The 17,111-nt window shown below is 39.4% G+C and overlaps 1 protein-coding gene across 3 annotated transcripts in view; it reads left to right on the top strand.

The window, feature by feature from the left end:
• Nucleotides 1-1,165, top strand: part of LOC100734223 (granzyme B-like) — a 166,224-nt gene extending 165,059 nt beyond the window's left edge. For all 3 annotated transcript variants that reach the window (XM_063246124.1, XM_003464752.4, XM_063246116.1), the window contains 2 exons: nt 44-301; nt 909-1,165. In XM_063246124.1, the coding sequence (XP_063102194.1) occupies nt 44-301; nt 909-1,052 (402 nt within the window). In that variant the 3' untranslated portion in view covers nt 1,053-1,165. The remainder of the gene's footprint in view (nt 1-43; nt 302-908) is intronic.
• Nucleotides 1,166-17,111: the final 15,946 nt, after the last annotated feature.

Here is a 17,111-nt window from a genome sequence, read left to right as displayed (position 1 = left end):
GGAGCATACACTGAACTGGACTTCCTTACTTATTTTCCACCAGCTGGAGAAAAAGGCCAAGCTGACTAAAGCTGTGCAGCTCCTCAACCTGCCCGAGCGCAGGACAGAGGTGAATCCAGGTACCCGGTGCCAGGTGGCTGGATGGGGAAATTTTACTCCAGAGGAAACACATTCAAGAACACTGCAGGAAGCGGAGATGATAGTGCAGAAGGACGAGAAGTGTCAGGAGCGCTTTAAAAAGTATGATCGTGCTACTCAGATTTGTGTGGGAGACCCAAATATTAAAAATACTTCGAATAAGGTAAGAGGAGCCATATGTCACAATTGGCTTTGTGGGAAAGAGTGTTTGGGACAGATCTAGTACCATGAGACTCAAGCATCGTGGATTCCTTCATCCCATAGGCTGTTATGTTTCTCCCAGAAAAGAGAAGAAGGGAGCAGTCTGAGCTGGGATGTTCTAAGTTGATACCATTTTACTAAGGGGCCTCTGGTGAAGGAAACCCCACTGGAAGCTTCCGTTTGCAACACATGACATGAGCTCAAGGCACAGGCATGAGAAAAATTTTTCTCTGGTATGCAGGAAATACAACCTTCTCTGAGACTGAAGCCCTCTTTGTCAATGAGCTCATCATCTGTGCTCATTGTCAGACTTGGTCATCAGCCACCCTGGCCAGTAAAGAATGGTCCTCACAACTCTACAGGGGTGAGGTCCAGACCAGGGGATGAAGACAAAGGCTGGATCCAAGAGTGAAAATGTCCACAGTCAGAGCTCAGCCACTAAGAGCCTATAGTTCCCTCTAATTTCTCACAAGCACACCTTACAATCAATAATGCATGAGACAGTTTGGGATAATGGAAGTGAGAAGTGAGGTGGTGCCATGGTTCACAGACTCACTCTCTATTTACAGGGTGACTCCGGAGGCCCCCTGGTGTGTAATAATGTGGCACAGGGCATTGTCTGCTATGGACGTATAAATGGAATGACACCAAGTATCTTTACCAAAGTCTCATGTTTTCTACACTGGATAAAGAAAACCATGAAACAGAGCTGACAGCTCACAGCAAAGTAAATCCCCTCTATCAGCAATTGTCTTACCTGAATCTCGATCTAGAATCACTCTAGAGCAGATGCCAGCAACTAAATAAATGTTTCATCTCAGTGGAAGGCTAGTTTTTGTTTGCTCACTTACTTTGATTCATGGGGACCAACTCTGTGGTAAGCAGGACAGTGACACTGTTCTGATGATTTCTGACTTCTCCACTCAATACCTTTCCAAATCCCCTCTCAAAACTGTTAGCATGCTCCTCCTTATACACTTTAGCTTCTCCACAGCCTCTCTTTTTGCAAGGGCTAAAGTTAAGCACCAACTGAAGAAAAAGGGAACATCTTTCTTCCTAAGGCTCCATGGAACATGTGACTTCCTTTGTGTCACATGTAGAGGGGAAAGGGATGATTTCATGGGTCCTGGAGTTCAGCCAGGAACCACTGAGGTCACGACTGTACCCCATCAGGCTCCGTAGAGGAAGGGTATTCCTGAGCAGAACATTTCTCTCCCACAGATTTAGGGATACACATGGAATGCAGGGTAACCTGACTGACTCTTCACCTTCACCTGAAATTTTCTTCTCCATTCTGCTCTAAGATCAAGGCTTACCTTAGCTTACAGCCACCTGGCTGCCCATTTTTATCCCCCCAAGAATTGTCACTGTTGACCAACTACTCTTCTTAGGAGGCCACACTGATTTGATAATGTAACCTCTTCAAACCTCCCAATCCAGGACCAAAAATCTGTCTCTCTTCACAAGTTAATGAAACCTTGGTTCAGAACTGGGTGGTGGCCTTTATTCTGCTTTGCTATTGTTCTGACTGGACTTAGGATCCCCTTTGTGCCCCACAACTACATTCACTGGTTTAATTCTTTATTCATGGAATGAGTTTCACTGGAGTTGGTAGACTGAAATTTCTTTATTAGAATTCCAAGAGCCTTTCCTGGGTTTACAAATATAATATCCTCCTGACTGTGACAAGACTGGAATGGTTTCTGTATTAGTGTGAACAAAGTGCTAGGCCAGATGCTGGGAATTAGCTCATCTGGCAAGGCACTTGCCAGGCAATCACAAGGTACTGAGTTCAGTCCTATGTACAAAACGAAAAATAGTTCTAGGTTTTAGGTTCTATGATGAACATAATCATAGACCCCAGTGAAGCTGCAATGGTCACAGGCTTTCCAAATAAACTCCCTGTCCATCCTTCAGATTGTTCCATGAGGCCTGTGTGGAAAATCTGTGAAATAAAGTATCTTATTTATATTTCTTCTTACAGTTTCTATCAACATTATCACATGATACATCAAAATTGTATGAGATTTAAAAATGAACTTAGTCACACACTTTTCAGATAGGAAGTTGCTAAATGATTCAAAACAGGACTCCTAGGTGATAAGATAATGAGGCAGGCTTATTTTCATTTGTTTGAAAAGAAACAGATATACATGTTTTCATACAAAATCCAATTACAGGAAACACACATATCCAGTCCAACTGCTGGGAACCATAATCCCTGTCAGTACTACAGTGCCCTCCTCTGAAGAATCAAACTTGAGTCTTGGAGGCCAGCACAGAAGAAAATGGGGAAATATCTATAATATTTAAGTCATCATGATTGTTGATACATCCATTATATCTAATACTATCCAAGCTTCACTTTGTTGAGAAGCTCATAGCTTAGAGAACACAAAGTGCACGGCATTTTGTCCTTTGGGTGATGGGTTTACCTTGCTGAACATTCTCTCCACCTGGAACTGCACAGTCAGGTCACTAATACTCCACAATGCCTGGCAGAATTCGGCTCAATCTTAATGCCTCTATGTCCCAAATACACAAAATAATACATTATTTTGTGGCACAGAGTTAAATCTCACTCTGACATCATGTAATTCTCAAAGGACTGCCTTCTCCCATCTTGTTTAGAAAGCATGCTACATCATAGTCTCATAATTGTCTTGTGTAGCTTTACAAGGGAAAATCAGCTTCTGACTTGAGCCTGAAAACCAAGATTCCTGCACCTAATACCTACTGATGTTCTGGCTCCTTCCTCAGGAAAAAAAAATGAAAATCCACAAAGCAAAAAATCAAAAAACAATATTTAAAATGTTTCCCAGTCATATACATAAATACTTCTGGGTTCTATTTACTTTGGGGAAATGGGTTTGTAGTTTAAACTCCTTTGAAATGGATTACTGTAGATTGGTCCCAATGCTACTCTAAGAGAAGAGAAAGAAACAGAGTCCCAGGAAAAGATAGTGATGACCGAATGTAATGCAAAAGTTAGGAGAGTGCTTGGACTGAGGCAGGTTCCCCAACTGTCTGCCTACCAGCAGCCCTGGTCTTCTAACTCTCAGTCCATGTTTTGTCTCCATCTCCAGAATCTTGAACTTTGCTGGTCTATTGGTCTTACTTCCTGAATAACAAGGCCACTGTCATCTGTTTACATCTGCCATGATGACAGGTGGATTATTGATCCTGATATCTAAGGGAAGATAGGATTCCCTGAATTGACCCTTAGTGACAGTGAATGAAAGTCAATGTAAGGCCATAACAGGGGTATCCTGACTTCACCAGGTTACCTTGCTAGGACAACTGAGTTGAGATCTACCAATTTGTGACCTTTATTATCTGCAAGGAAAAGGAAAGGAAGTGTGCATTTTGATATAGATGTGAACTGTTACCTCCATTTTCCATGACATACTATCTAAGGTTTCTCATCTTCTTGTATCTACACATGTAGTTAGTAATAGGTATCTCCCACACTGGAGTTTTATATAACATATCTAAAGTAGCTGGTATATTCTCTCAAGAACAGTAAGAAATGAATCCATATAAATTCCCATTGTTTCACCAAGTACTATAGTTTTCCATGCCAGGATTTACTCAATCAAATGATACTTAAAAATTATTTCAAAAATTCTTTTCTTGAAGCTACTTATGTTGTTCTAAGAGATGTTATTATATATATATATATATATATATATATATATATATATATAATTTGGAATGATTTAGTAAGGCTTATCAACATAACAAACAATTTAATAATTCTGATACTTTATACTCAGAGCATCTGAAATTTCCACTTAGCAATTCTAAAATATACACTACTAAGTGAGATCAGTGTGATGTATACACACTACTAAGTATGTATACACACTACTGAGATTTCCAGAAACACAAGCATCTCTTCACTTTTGTGACTCAACAATTTACATGAAGGCATAGGAAATTTCTCCAGCAGAGACCAGCAAGAGAGCAGCCTCAACCCTAAAACAGAGGAACAGTTAATAGATTCACAGACAACACTGAACAATACACAATGAGAATCAGGAGTGGAATGATCTAGGCTCCTGAACTGCAAAACCTGAGTGCCAACATTCATTCCATACACATCCTCAGAGAGTTTCAAGCTAGGACTAAGCTCCAGTTGAATGGCATCCTCTGAAAAAACGGGAAATTGGGACATAAAGACATAAGAGCCTCACCTCGTGATGATAGATACAGATGGGAAGTATGTATTCACAAGCCAGGAAGTGAGAACTACTGCTGATGGAATGGCCTTAGATCAAGAATACATACCCAAAAGCTCTTGCATTCAGAGGTGGGCATTTAGAAGACAATTTTCTGGGATCATGAAATGCTAAATAATGAACATCTAAGCAAACCCGTTACTCATTGCAACAGAGTAAACAATGGTTTATTATGATTCAGTGAGTTTTGATTCCCAAACGTTTCATCTTAAGAAAAATCTAGACCATTTGATGTGGCTTATGTCTGTGGCCGCCGGCCTCATAAGTTTGCACTGTGCACTAGCTTTGATCTGGAACTTTCTCCTTTGTCTCACCCAGGAGTTTTTTAACCACAGATCCAATTCCATACCCAGACTCACAAATTCAAAGCTGGCTGGACACATCCCAGGGTTTCAAAAGAGGGTGTTTTCAAATGATTTTGTACATGTTAGACTCTCCACAGAATTTCCTGCATTATCCAGAAATGAGTTGTCCTCAGAAAAACATTAAAAAACCAAAATCAAGAACACATAAAGCAGTGAATGTGAAGCAACAAAACTAAGTATGTAAATCGTGATACTCAATACCAGAACAGGGCAGCTTAGACGAACAACCAGTGGGGGGCGGGTGTCACAGACCCAGTTGCACTATCCAGTGCCCAACCACCCCAGTCCCTGCCCTTAAGAGAATCTCAGGGTGCAGCTAGAGTCAGAGGTGTTATGATGACTGCATCCATTTTTCAATTACCCTGGCTCCAACTTAGGACTTTGCAGCTTCACTCTAATGATCTTTTCTACCTCTGCCTTGCTGGCTTCCCTTGTGGACACTGTCTTGGGGACCACTCCCTCCTCCTAAAATTGTATGGCCCTCCATGCCAGCACAATACACTGGCCCATCAAGCACTGATGAAACGTTGATTACACATCAGATATATACCCCAAAACAACTCTTGAGATCATAGAATGTGTTAGGCCTATGTCATTAGGATTTTGGAGAATTGAACCTCATAATCATATAGGAAGATTATTAGAAAGTGCCAACAATCCAGAAATTAACAGATGTTCAAACAGACTTGTAACATTCAGTGAGAAAACAGGAATGAAGGCAGCTGCCCAGTGTCTTCTGAAACTGTACAGTCAGTCATCCCAGTTCCAGGCATGTGTCCAATGTAAGAAGTAGAAGACCAGCACTACCCTGACTTTCTCAGAACATTTCAGATTTAGAAAACCTCTGGTTCCAAGGCATGCAGCCTGCACACATAAAATGAGTACCCACTGTAGGGTATAGAGCACCCCAGATCCCACCCTCAACCCTCACTTTCCCCAGTCTTCTCTCTTGACCACACTGCTCCCAGCCACCCCATCTTCAGCTTTTCTTTCAGAGGAGATCATCGGGGATTATGAGGCAAAGCCCCATTCCCATCCCTAGATGGCCTTTGTCCAGGTTCTGAATGGTCAGAGGATGAAGAGATGTGGTGGTGTCCTGGTGCGAAAGAAATTTGGACTGACAGCTACACACTGCAAGGGAAGTTGAGGAGGGAAAACCAGCCCACATTTGCCAAAAACCAATGGGGACTTCTGTCTTCTATAGGAACTGCAGTCTTAGGAATGCCTGGCTTTCACAAACCCATAAGAGCTCATCAGAAAGCAGGAAAGGAAGCAAGATCAAAAGTTACAGCACAGTATTTGAATGTATGATAATTAACTATATCAAGCATTCTAAGATAAATAAATGATTCTGAGGCTGGAAAAATAAAAGGGAGATGAAGGAAGAGGAGAAAATAAAGAAACTGAATGTGTGGGGGTTGGGGATTTAGCTCAGTGGCATAAGGACCTGCCTTGCAAGCAGGTGCTTTTGAGTTCGATCCCTAGTAAGGATAAAAAAGAAAGAAAGACAAAAAAAAAAAAAAAAAAAAGAAAGAAAGAAACTAATTGTGTTATACACCTGTACTAATCTCTTACAGTGGATGTAGTCCTTGTGTATTGCAAACATGTAGGAATAAAAGTATAAAACAAATGTTTCTGCCTATTCTTGGCAAGTTAACTAGTTGGTGAGATACTGTTTCAAAAATAAAAATAAATTCAAAGGATTGAAAGTTTTACCTCAGAGCAAGAAAACATGTCCCATCCCAATGGCCTTAAAGAATGAAAGAAGACTTGGAAAATGAAAGGCTTAAAAATAAAAGAGGTAAGTTTTGGAATCAGACAGTGAGTGTTCAGAACAAGTGATACAGATCACAAGACATAGCAATAACACTGCCAAGCAAAGCAGGTTTAAGCCTGCTCTGAATAGGTCCTCTGTGGTTTCACAACCTAAATCCGTGCTCTTCTGTGTGAAGCTCAATAAGTGTCATTCTCGGGACCAACAACATCCAGAAATAAGAAAAGAGTTAGCAGGTAGTCCGTGTAAAGAGAGCCATTACATACCTAGAACAAACTACTAGAACCTTCTCCAATGACATCATGCTGCTGCAAGTGAGGCAAAACTTTCTGCTGCTCTAGCTCTTCTCTTACAGGGATATTGCTCCCCGGGGGTCCCTGCTCTTTTCCTCCTTGCCCTCATGTCGATCACAGAATGTAGGTCCAGAAGGTATAGGGTCTACGCTAGAGTCTAATTGAACTATCATGCTTGTTCACCATCAGCTGGAGAGAAAGGCCAAGCAGTCTAAAGCTGTGCAGCCCCTCAGACTGTTGAGGCCATGAGCCAGGATAATTCAGGAGACACATGCCTGGTGGCAGGCAAGAGAAAAATCAACCTATTGGGTCCCCTAGCAAGCACACTGCAAGAGGTGGAGCTATCATTATAACACAAACAAAAATGCCAATCTTCCATCCATGCCTACTCCACTCTCACTGAGATTTGTGTGGCAGACCCAGGGAAAACAAATACTGGTTTCAAGGTAAAATTTCCACTGCCTATAAAAACAGAACCCTGGGAAACAGACACTTGGTGGGGGAGATGACAGCGTTGATATCTCATGCTCTGATTCCAGAGATTGAAGGCCTGTCCTCTACAGCAATGCAGTGTTTAATTATCCCCTGCAAAGATAGGAGTAGAGGGTGGGGAAATAGCAGTAAACCGAATTCAGTGTAATCACTTGAGTATCTCAAGGATTGCACAGAAAGGTTCAGGTAGGTTAATACTGGAAAGTAAAGTCAGGGTGAGGGTAGAGCCTCTGGTCTGAAGGAGGGAGCCAGAGGTACCCTGCCCTGATTGCATCCTCAGAGTCCCTTGACAGAGATCATCCACTGTGGTGAGGTTCAAGGAGCAGCAACAGGAGGAGGTGTATTCCATGCTTTCCTTCTCTGTCCAGGAGGACTCTGGGGTTTCCTCATCTGTAAGGACATGTTCCAAGGCTTTTCTCCTATGGAAAAAAGGCTGGGAATCCCCCAGGAGACTTCATGAAGGTCTCCCACTTCCTGCCTTGGATAAAGAAGACCATGGAGCAGTTCTAATAGCAGGCACAAAATGGGCCTCCTCTGTGCCTCATCATCTTTACTGAGCCATTAGAAATACTCCCATGGGCCCAGGCCACTGCACAGTGACAATAGATTGATCTGAAGAATGACTGTCCCTGAAGTCATATTTATTCCTTGATCCCCAATTAGCGTGAAGCTGCACTGCTGGCCATTCCTACTGTGGCTTCCTCTTTTCTCCCCAGGCCTCCCTCCTTCCTTATCTTCATTCCATTCTATACCTCAAAGGATTGCTCCAACCCATAATGTTTAATGCTCAGCTCTCCTATGTTGCTTGCTGGAAATAGAGTAGTGAATCTCAGCATTAGGAGGTGTCATCTTTAACAGGGTCCCACAAACTTGTACTTCACCTTTCAAATGTAAATCTCTGTGCTTTAGGAATCTCTAGCCATCTCTAAGCCAAGAACCTTCATGAGATGCCCAACAATTTGGCAGAGAATAGATCAGGGCAGTGGAGAGGGATAATCCTAGAGATGCAGGAGTCAGCACACTCACTTTCCTGTTTCAGTCCTTCTCCCCAGTGGGACAGGATTCACCCCTTTCAGTGCTGTCTGCTGCTTAGGAGTCTGAGATGGCTCTCACGAGGACCAGGTCGCACTTCGTGCCCTGCCCTGAGCCAGAAGAAAGTTCAGTCCACCTCTGACCTCACTGCCTGGCTTTTCCACACCAGCCCCTGTCCCTACCTGAGTGCCTCTGGCCACCAGCTCCTATCCTTTCCAGCTCCCTAAAGAGTTTCCAACTCTATGTGGATTCACTGCTATCAGCCAGTTCCAGAAAACTTGAAACTCTTCACTTCACCTGTACAGGCCTGGCTGCACCCTGTTCCAATCCAGCATTCTCCAAGACTCAGGCATCACCTCTTGTGAAGTTAAGGCAGTCTCAGGTCTTTCAGTGTGGCCTGGTTTTGGAGTCCAGCATCCCCCTCCTGGCAGGCATGGATTATTCCATTATTGAGTCAGCCCAGAGAAGCTGGGCAGGAAGGATCACTTATCCCTCTATCAGCAAACACTTTTCTATTTGTCTTTTTGTAGCAGGTATATAATAGACCCCCTGTCTCACCTTTGGAAAACTCTCAGGAGTGAGAAATTTCCTCTAAATATCTCTAACTTCTCTCCTTCCACCATCACAAGTCAATTTACCCAAATAGACTTATATGGGAATCCACTAAAAATCTTACTTTGAAAAACATTAAATTCTCTGTATTCTTTCTTGGTTGTGCATTACAGTATCACATGTAAGATATTTGTGGTTCCAGAATTGTGTGATACTGAAGAAGGCATATAGGTGCTCATAGTCAGAAGTAGCCCATGTGTGGCCCCTGGAGACTGGATTCAGAGATATGGAGGGGATGAGAGGCAGCCCAACAAGGCTAAATTTCAACCCACAAACCTCCAAGCTGCTGCACTTCAGATGTGAGACACTTTTGACCTGCATGATTTTATTTAGGATCCCCTATCACTCAAATAGTTCTACTCCTGAGCGTATGAAACAAAAAAAATCTCATGATAGTTATGTTTCATCAAGTGATTCCTACTCTTTCAAGAGTTGAATATCTTAGGCAATAGTAGCAAAAATTGCCAAGGAAAATTGCATTGATTTCAAAATCTTTGTTCACAAAGGAATCTACAGAGTGAAGAGTAACATTCATCAAAACTTAGAAGAAAATTTTGGTGAGCTACTCTTCTAGCAGAGGGTTGATATTCAAATGTACAAAAATTCATAAAAGTTAATACCAAGAAAGAATCAAACTGGGTGTGGTGGTTCATGTCTATAATCCAAGCACTCAGAAAGTTTAGGCAAAAGAATTGCCTTGAGTCTGAGGCCAGTGTAGGCTACACAGTCAGTTCAAAGCTAGCCTGAGCTAGATAGCAGGACCCCCATCTCAAAAAAATAATGCAAAACCAAACAAAATAAAAAACCCGGTTGGTAATTGTGTACAGAATGGATACTTCCCCAAAAAGTACATACAAATGGTGAAGAAGCACCAAAATTGGTTTCAATATCTTTAGACATGAGAGAACTAACACAAAATTACATTAAGAGTCCATTTTACTCCAGTCAATGATAATGAAACAATAAATGCTTGTAAGCACTGAGTAGGAATATAAATTTGCGCTATCACCATGGAAATACATATTGTAACTCATCCAAAAAGAAAAGTATAATATACTGTAGAGATAATATAGATCGAGCATACTCTAGTGGTACTTGTGCACCTATGCTTATTTCAGTGCAATTCACAAGAGGTAAGCCACAGAAATAGCCTTGGCCCTCATATGCTGATTAATGGATAAACACAATGCGGCATATATATACACTGGAGTATCACTGAGGCACAATGTCATGAGAAATGATTTCCTGAAACTGGAGATCATTGTGTTAAGGAAAACAAGTCAGAGTCAGAATGACAAATATAGATGTCTTCTCTTAAATGTGGAAAATAAATAAGATGACACAAAAGTAGAGGAGAGATGATTAAAGAAGAATATAGACAAGGGGAAGGGGAATTAGTGGAGGAGGGAAATATTCAAAGTACTCTACATGTATGTAACCATCAGGATAATACATGCAATAATAAAAAGATAGGTGTAACTCTGTTCACCGTGGTAGGTTGCATGGTGGAATTAAGGCTGACACGTCTCTTCTTTATCCTTGAATTTATCCTATATTTCTAACGTTATAATTATTAAAGTTCTTAAAAATACTTTGTCAAAAAGATGCATTAAGTAAGATGATACATGGTAATATACTGCTGTGTTCTGTCAGAGATAAATGTTTACAGATAAGATTTAACCCACTTGTTTAAAATATTCCCCCACAGTGTAAAATGAGTGTTTTTGATGAGCAGATTTCCCCTTGCACTCTCAATTATCCTGCTTTACACAATAAATTACACAGTAACCCATGATTAAGGAATGCAGGCTCCGTTCCCCAAAAGATGGATTCCAAGTTTCCCAATTTATCTGATACAGGGCTTGTTGTTTGAGGTGAGTCTGTAGGATCAGGCATGGGAGAACGCAATGGTTCAGGTCTGGAAGGTACCTGCATCTTTTTTACTTGCATGCATTTCCTAAATAAGTCTCACAACATATCTAACCTCAAAGGAGGCTAGGCAGGGCTGCACCTGCCTGAGAGAGGCTGGACAGTGTAGACATGTAGTTCACCTGTGTCCCTTAGAACAAAAGGAAATGATTTTTTCTAAGCTTCTAACATTTCTCTGTCACAGTGGTCCATAGTATTTGTCAATTATAAAAGCTGATGCCCTTCCTTTTTTTTCTTCTGAAGTGAATGCATTCTCATTATAGAAAATTTAAATAATGAAAAGGTGAAAATGAGACACAAATTCTTGTACATATTTCCCTTTCACCCAACACACACACACACACACGCACACACACACACACACACACACACACACACACACACTATCAACTTATACACATAGTATTGCAGTGTACATATTCCTCCTAACATGAAAGGCTACAAATTTATCCAGGCCTTTAAAGAGCCTTCTAAAATACCACTTTTAGTGACCTGAGAGGGCATTATCGCACCAATGTATCATCATCTATATTTCTCTTCTCCTATTGTTGAGTTTTTGGATTATCTAAGCATTTTGACAAGAAGGTCTCAGGGCATATGTTCACCTCATCTTCCTTTTTCATGATACAGCAAGGCTCTCTCTGGGGTGCAAATGATGGGCAGGCATAACAAGTGGTGTGGAAAATTCCAAAGCAGCAGTGAAAATAAAAGCAAGCAATTGGATCATGGAGTTGAACATCTGAGAGCAGAGGCTTCAGCCCGTGCTCTCCCATCCTTGGATCCCAGATCTCCACCTCGGACCATGGACCTCCACCTTGGACCCCAGACCTCCACCTCAGACCTTGGACCTCTGCCTTAGATGGCAGTTACTTCTGCACCTGTCCTGATACCCTGGAAACTCAGACCTCCACCTAGAATGAGACCACTTCTGTGCCTGTCCTCCCACCCTCAGATCCTGGATCTACACCTCGGAGAGTGATCACCTCTGTGCCTGTCCTCCCACATTCGAGAACACTCCCACCTTCTGATCCTAATGTGGCTGTTGATCTTCAGCTGCAATTCTTCCTCCCACAACCTTGGACTTCATTGGATTAGCTTTGGTGGTTTAATGAGAGACTAAGTACCTAAAAAGAGGACCTCAGCAGGTTTGCACCAGTATGGTAACTTTGCCTCTCAATTAGAGGCTTTCAGGTCTTCAATTCAAAAGATCATAAATACCTAATTTGAAAACCTATACTCATATAGGATGGAAAATACAGAGGAAATGGATGATTTCAAGGAACATATGAACTACAAACTCTCAATCAGAAAGATTTCAATAACACAATATCTGCTTTAGAATTTTAAAATGTGATTAAAAACTTACCAACATAAAAGTCTATGTCCTGACTGATTCATGGATGAATTCTACAAGAAATTTAGAGAGGATTTAAGGCTAAAAATCCTCAAATGCGTTAATGAAACTGAAAGGGAAGCAATGCTCCCTACCTAATTCTGGGAGGCAAGTATTACTCTGATACTAAAACCAGAGAAAAACTCAACCAAAAAGAACTATAGTCCAGTCTCACTAATGAACGTTGATGCAAAGATTCTCAGTAAAATACAGTGCAAATAGAATGCAGCAAATTATCAAGAAGATTATACATCATGACCAGGGAGGTTTATCCCAGGTATACAGGGATGGTTTAACATATGCAAGTCAATTAATGTAACACACCACATCAACAGAGCCAAAAGCAAAAATTAAATGATTATCTCTATAGATTCAGAAAAAGCTTTCAATAAAATCCAACACTTGTTCATGATAAAAAAAAAAAACAGAAACTCAGAAGAGATGGAATCTACCTCAATCTGAAAAAGGACCTCTATGACAAACCATCAGCCAAAATTATTCTAAATGGACAAAAACTGAAAGCTTTTACTCTAAAAACAGGAAAAAGACAAGCATGTCCATTGTCACCACTCCTATTCTAAATAATCATGGAAATACTAGCCAGGACAATCAGACAAGGGAGAGAAACTAAAACGAATAAAGACAGGAAGTGAAGAAGTTAAATTATCACTATTTGAAGAAAACATGATACTCTACATAGAAGACCCAAAGAACTCCATTAAAAGACTACTAGAGGTAATAAATTATTTTAGCAATATGGATGGATACAAAATCAATGCAAAAACATTAATAGCATTTTTCTGCACACAAAAAAACTCAGAAAGATAAACTATGAAAATATTACCTTTCACAATAGCATCTAAAAAATGGAATACTTAGGAGTCACAAGTCAGAATGTATAAGACCTATGTGCTGAAAATTATTACTACTCTTAAACAGGAGATGGAAAAGGGTAATAGAAAATGGAAGAAATTCCTTGGCCTTAGGAAGAACCAACATTGTGAAAATGGCCTTACTCCCTTAACTATGATACAGATTTATTGAAATCCCAATCAAAATACCATAAACATACTCCACAGATCTAGAGAAAACACTCCTAAAATTCATTTGGAAATACAAGAAATCTAGAATAGCAATGGCAATTCTTGACAACAAAGGCAAGGCAGGAGGCATCTAAATTGCTGAATTGAATCTACAGTACAATGCCACAATGAAAATATTATCATAGTACTGGCAAAGAAATAGACCCGAGGATCAGTAGAACAGATTAGAAGATGCAAACACAACTACCAAAACGCTCAGCCATTTGATGTTTGACCAAGGTGCTAAGCATGCTCACTGAATGGACAGCCTCTTTATGAGTGTCGTTGAAAAAATTGGCTCTCCACATGCCAAAGACTGAAACTGACACATGCCTATCATCATGCATAAAACTAAAGTCAAAATGGATAAACTATCTAAATATTAAAACAGAAATAAGAAATATACTGGAAGACAAGACAGGTAGAAATCTTGGAGACAAAGGGATAAGCAGAGTATTCATGAACAAAATAAAAACTTCATAGGAAATACTTCAAAAAATCAACAACTGGGATCTCATATTATTGAAAAGTTTCTGCACTTTGAAAGAAATCACCAACAGGGTGAAAAGAAAACCCACAGAATGGGGAAGAATTTTACCCAGCAACTCCTCAGACAAATGACTTATATACAGAACATATAAAGAATTATATTAAGGCTCTAAATTCAAAGCCCCTCTAAAAATGGGCTTCTGAGATGAACACACAGTTCTCAAATGAAGATACACAAGTGGCACATAAATACATGCAGAAATGTTCACTATCACTGGTCATTCAAGACATGCACATTAAAACAGCACTGAGATCTCATCTCACTCCATAAAGAATAGCTTCCATCCACAAAGCAACTGATAACAAATGTTGGCTAGGATGTGGGGGAAAATGAACACTGCTCTACTGTAGGTTGGCGTGTAGATTGGTGTAGTCACTGTGGAAATCCGTATGAATATTCCTCAGAAGACTAGAATTGGAAGTTCCATTCAATCCAGCTACTGTCCCCGTGGGTATTTTCCCAGAAAAAATGAAAAGTTCATAGCACAGTGATATATGTGCACCGTTATTCATAGCAGCACAATTTGTAATAGCTAAATCTTGGAAACAACCAAAATGCCCATCAAACACAGAGTGGATGAAAAAGATGTGGTATTCTTACTAATCAGCTATAAAAAAGGATGATCTCGAGACATTCATAGGTAAATGGAGACAACTTGACTCTATCCTTATAAGTGAAATAAATAAAAATCATATTTATAAAAATCACATTGTGTCTCTAGTGTGAAATATATTTAAAAATGTAGGAGTAATAAAACCCCAAATGTGTAATTGCTACTGTAAAGCAGACAGAAGAAGAAAATGCTCTAAAGGATATAACTGCAGGTATGGTTAAGTGTGTAAGACTGATAATCATATTACCAAGTTTTTATTGGATCATTGAGCAGAATTGTTTGCAGTCTGACTGAATGTCTACTTTGTACATTTTAATTTTGTAACTTTAACAAGTATTTCTAAGACAACGAACTGTAATTTATCAACTAGTGTTTACTGTTTAGGTTTTTTTCTGAAATTCTGTATTATTTTTAAACTTTTATCTGTTCTTTTATTTTCTCTTCAAATAAAATTTTAAATAAACAAATAAAAATGTTTACTAGCAAAGAAAAGCCTAGAAAAGCCCACTGCAGAATTCCACCAAAAATTGAAAGGACATTTAATGCCGACATTCCTCAAACTCTTCAATGAACTTGAAAGGGAAGTGATTCTCCCTAACTCATTTGTGGAAGTGAGTATTACTCTAAAACCAAAACCACAGAAAGACCCAAAAAAAGAGAACTACAGGTCAACCTTCCTAATGATCATACAGGCAAAAATTCATCAATGAAATACTGAGAAACAGAATTACGCAAATCATCAAGAAGATTAACCATTAACAAGTGGGATTCATACCAGGAATGCAGCAATGATTCAACAAACACAAATCAAGAAATGTAATTCACCATATCAATAGACCCAAAAATAAGAATCACATGATCATTTCTACAGACATAGAAAAAGAGTTTGGTGAGGTCCAACACTCATTCATGATAAGAACCTTACAGAATATTGGAATAGATGGACTTTATCTCCATCTGATAAAAGCCATCTATGATAATCCAACAGCTAGTATCATATTAAAAGTCCAAAAACTGAAAACCTTTACTCTTTAATCAGGAAACAGACAAAGATATCCATGCCCACCACTCTTATTCAGTATAGGGCTAGATATACTAGCCTGAGCAATTAGAAAAGAGAGAGAAATAAAATAAGTAAGAATGGGAAAAGAAATTCAATTATCATTATTTGCACATGACATGATACTCTATATAGAAGACCTCCAAAACTCCATTGAAAGACTCCTGGTTATAATAATTAATTTCAGTAATGTTGCTGGATACAAAGTCAACACACAAAAATCACTAGCTTTCCTATACCCAAACAACAAACTCATCGAAACAGAAATAAGAGAAGCAACACCTTTCACAATGGCATCTAAAAATAAAATACTTAGGAATCAATCTAACAAAAGAAGCAAAAGAGCTATCTGTTTAGGGAAGATTATGATACTCCCCCCAAAAAAGAAATTGAAGTGGATCTCTGAAAATGCAAAAAGAATTTCTTGTTCATGTATAGGAAGAATAAACATAGTGAAAATGGTCATTCTCACAAAGTATCCTTGGGTACCTCAAAGATCTAGAGTATTCTTTCCTGAAATTCATCTGAAACCTGAATAGACTTGGAGTAGCAAAGAAAATTCTCAGCAACACAGGCAAGGTTGGAAGCATCAAAATTCCTAACTTAAAGTAATACACAAAACCACTGAATAAAATCAGCATGGTACTGAAATAACAATAGACTTGAACATCAACGGAATAGATAAGCAGATACAACAGCAACTACCAACACACTCAGCCATCTTATTTTTGATAAAGGAGCCAAACACATTCACTGCAAGAATGATAGTCTCCCTAAAAAGTGCTGCTGGAAAAAACTGGCTCTTCACATGCTGAAAAATAAAAGTAGACATATGCCTATTACCATGTACTAAAGTCAAAATGGAAATAAGATCTAAATATTAAAAGAAAAAATAAAACTGAATTTTCTGGAAGACAAAGTAGGTAAAAATCTTGAAGAGTTAAGTAGTAGGGTACATAAAGAATTCATGAACAAAAATCAAACTGCACCGAATGCTTCCCAGAATCAATACCTGGATTCTTGTCTTATTAAAAAGTTTTTGCATGTTGAAAGAAATCTTCAGCAAAATAAAGAGGAAACCCATTAGTTTGAAAAAATCTTAGTCAACTGTTTCTCAAAGAACATCAGTCCAGGACATATAAAGAATTTTAAAATTTCAGTCCTCTGATATTCAAATACCCAATCCAAAAATGGGCATTTGAGAAGAATACACAGTTGTCCAATAAAGAAATACGAATGGCAAATAAATACATGAAAAAATGTTCATCATTGTTTGTTAGACAAATACACATTCAAACCTCATTGAGGTTGCATGTCACTCCATAAACAATGGCCA

Source organism: Cavia porcellus, unplaced genomic scaffold, assembly GCF_034190915.1.
Source record: "Cavia porcellus strain 051 isolate PalLab524CR breed Dunkin Hartley unplaced genomic scaffold, mCavPor4.1 scaffold_1, whole genome shotgun sequence".
NCBI classification, from domain to species: Eukaryota; Metazoa; Chordata; class Mammalia; order Rodentia; family Caviidae; genus Cavia; species Cavia porcellus.
This window is presented reverse-complemented; position numbering and strand designations above follow the sequence as displayed.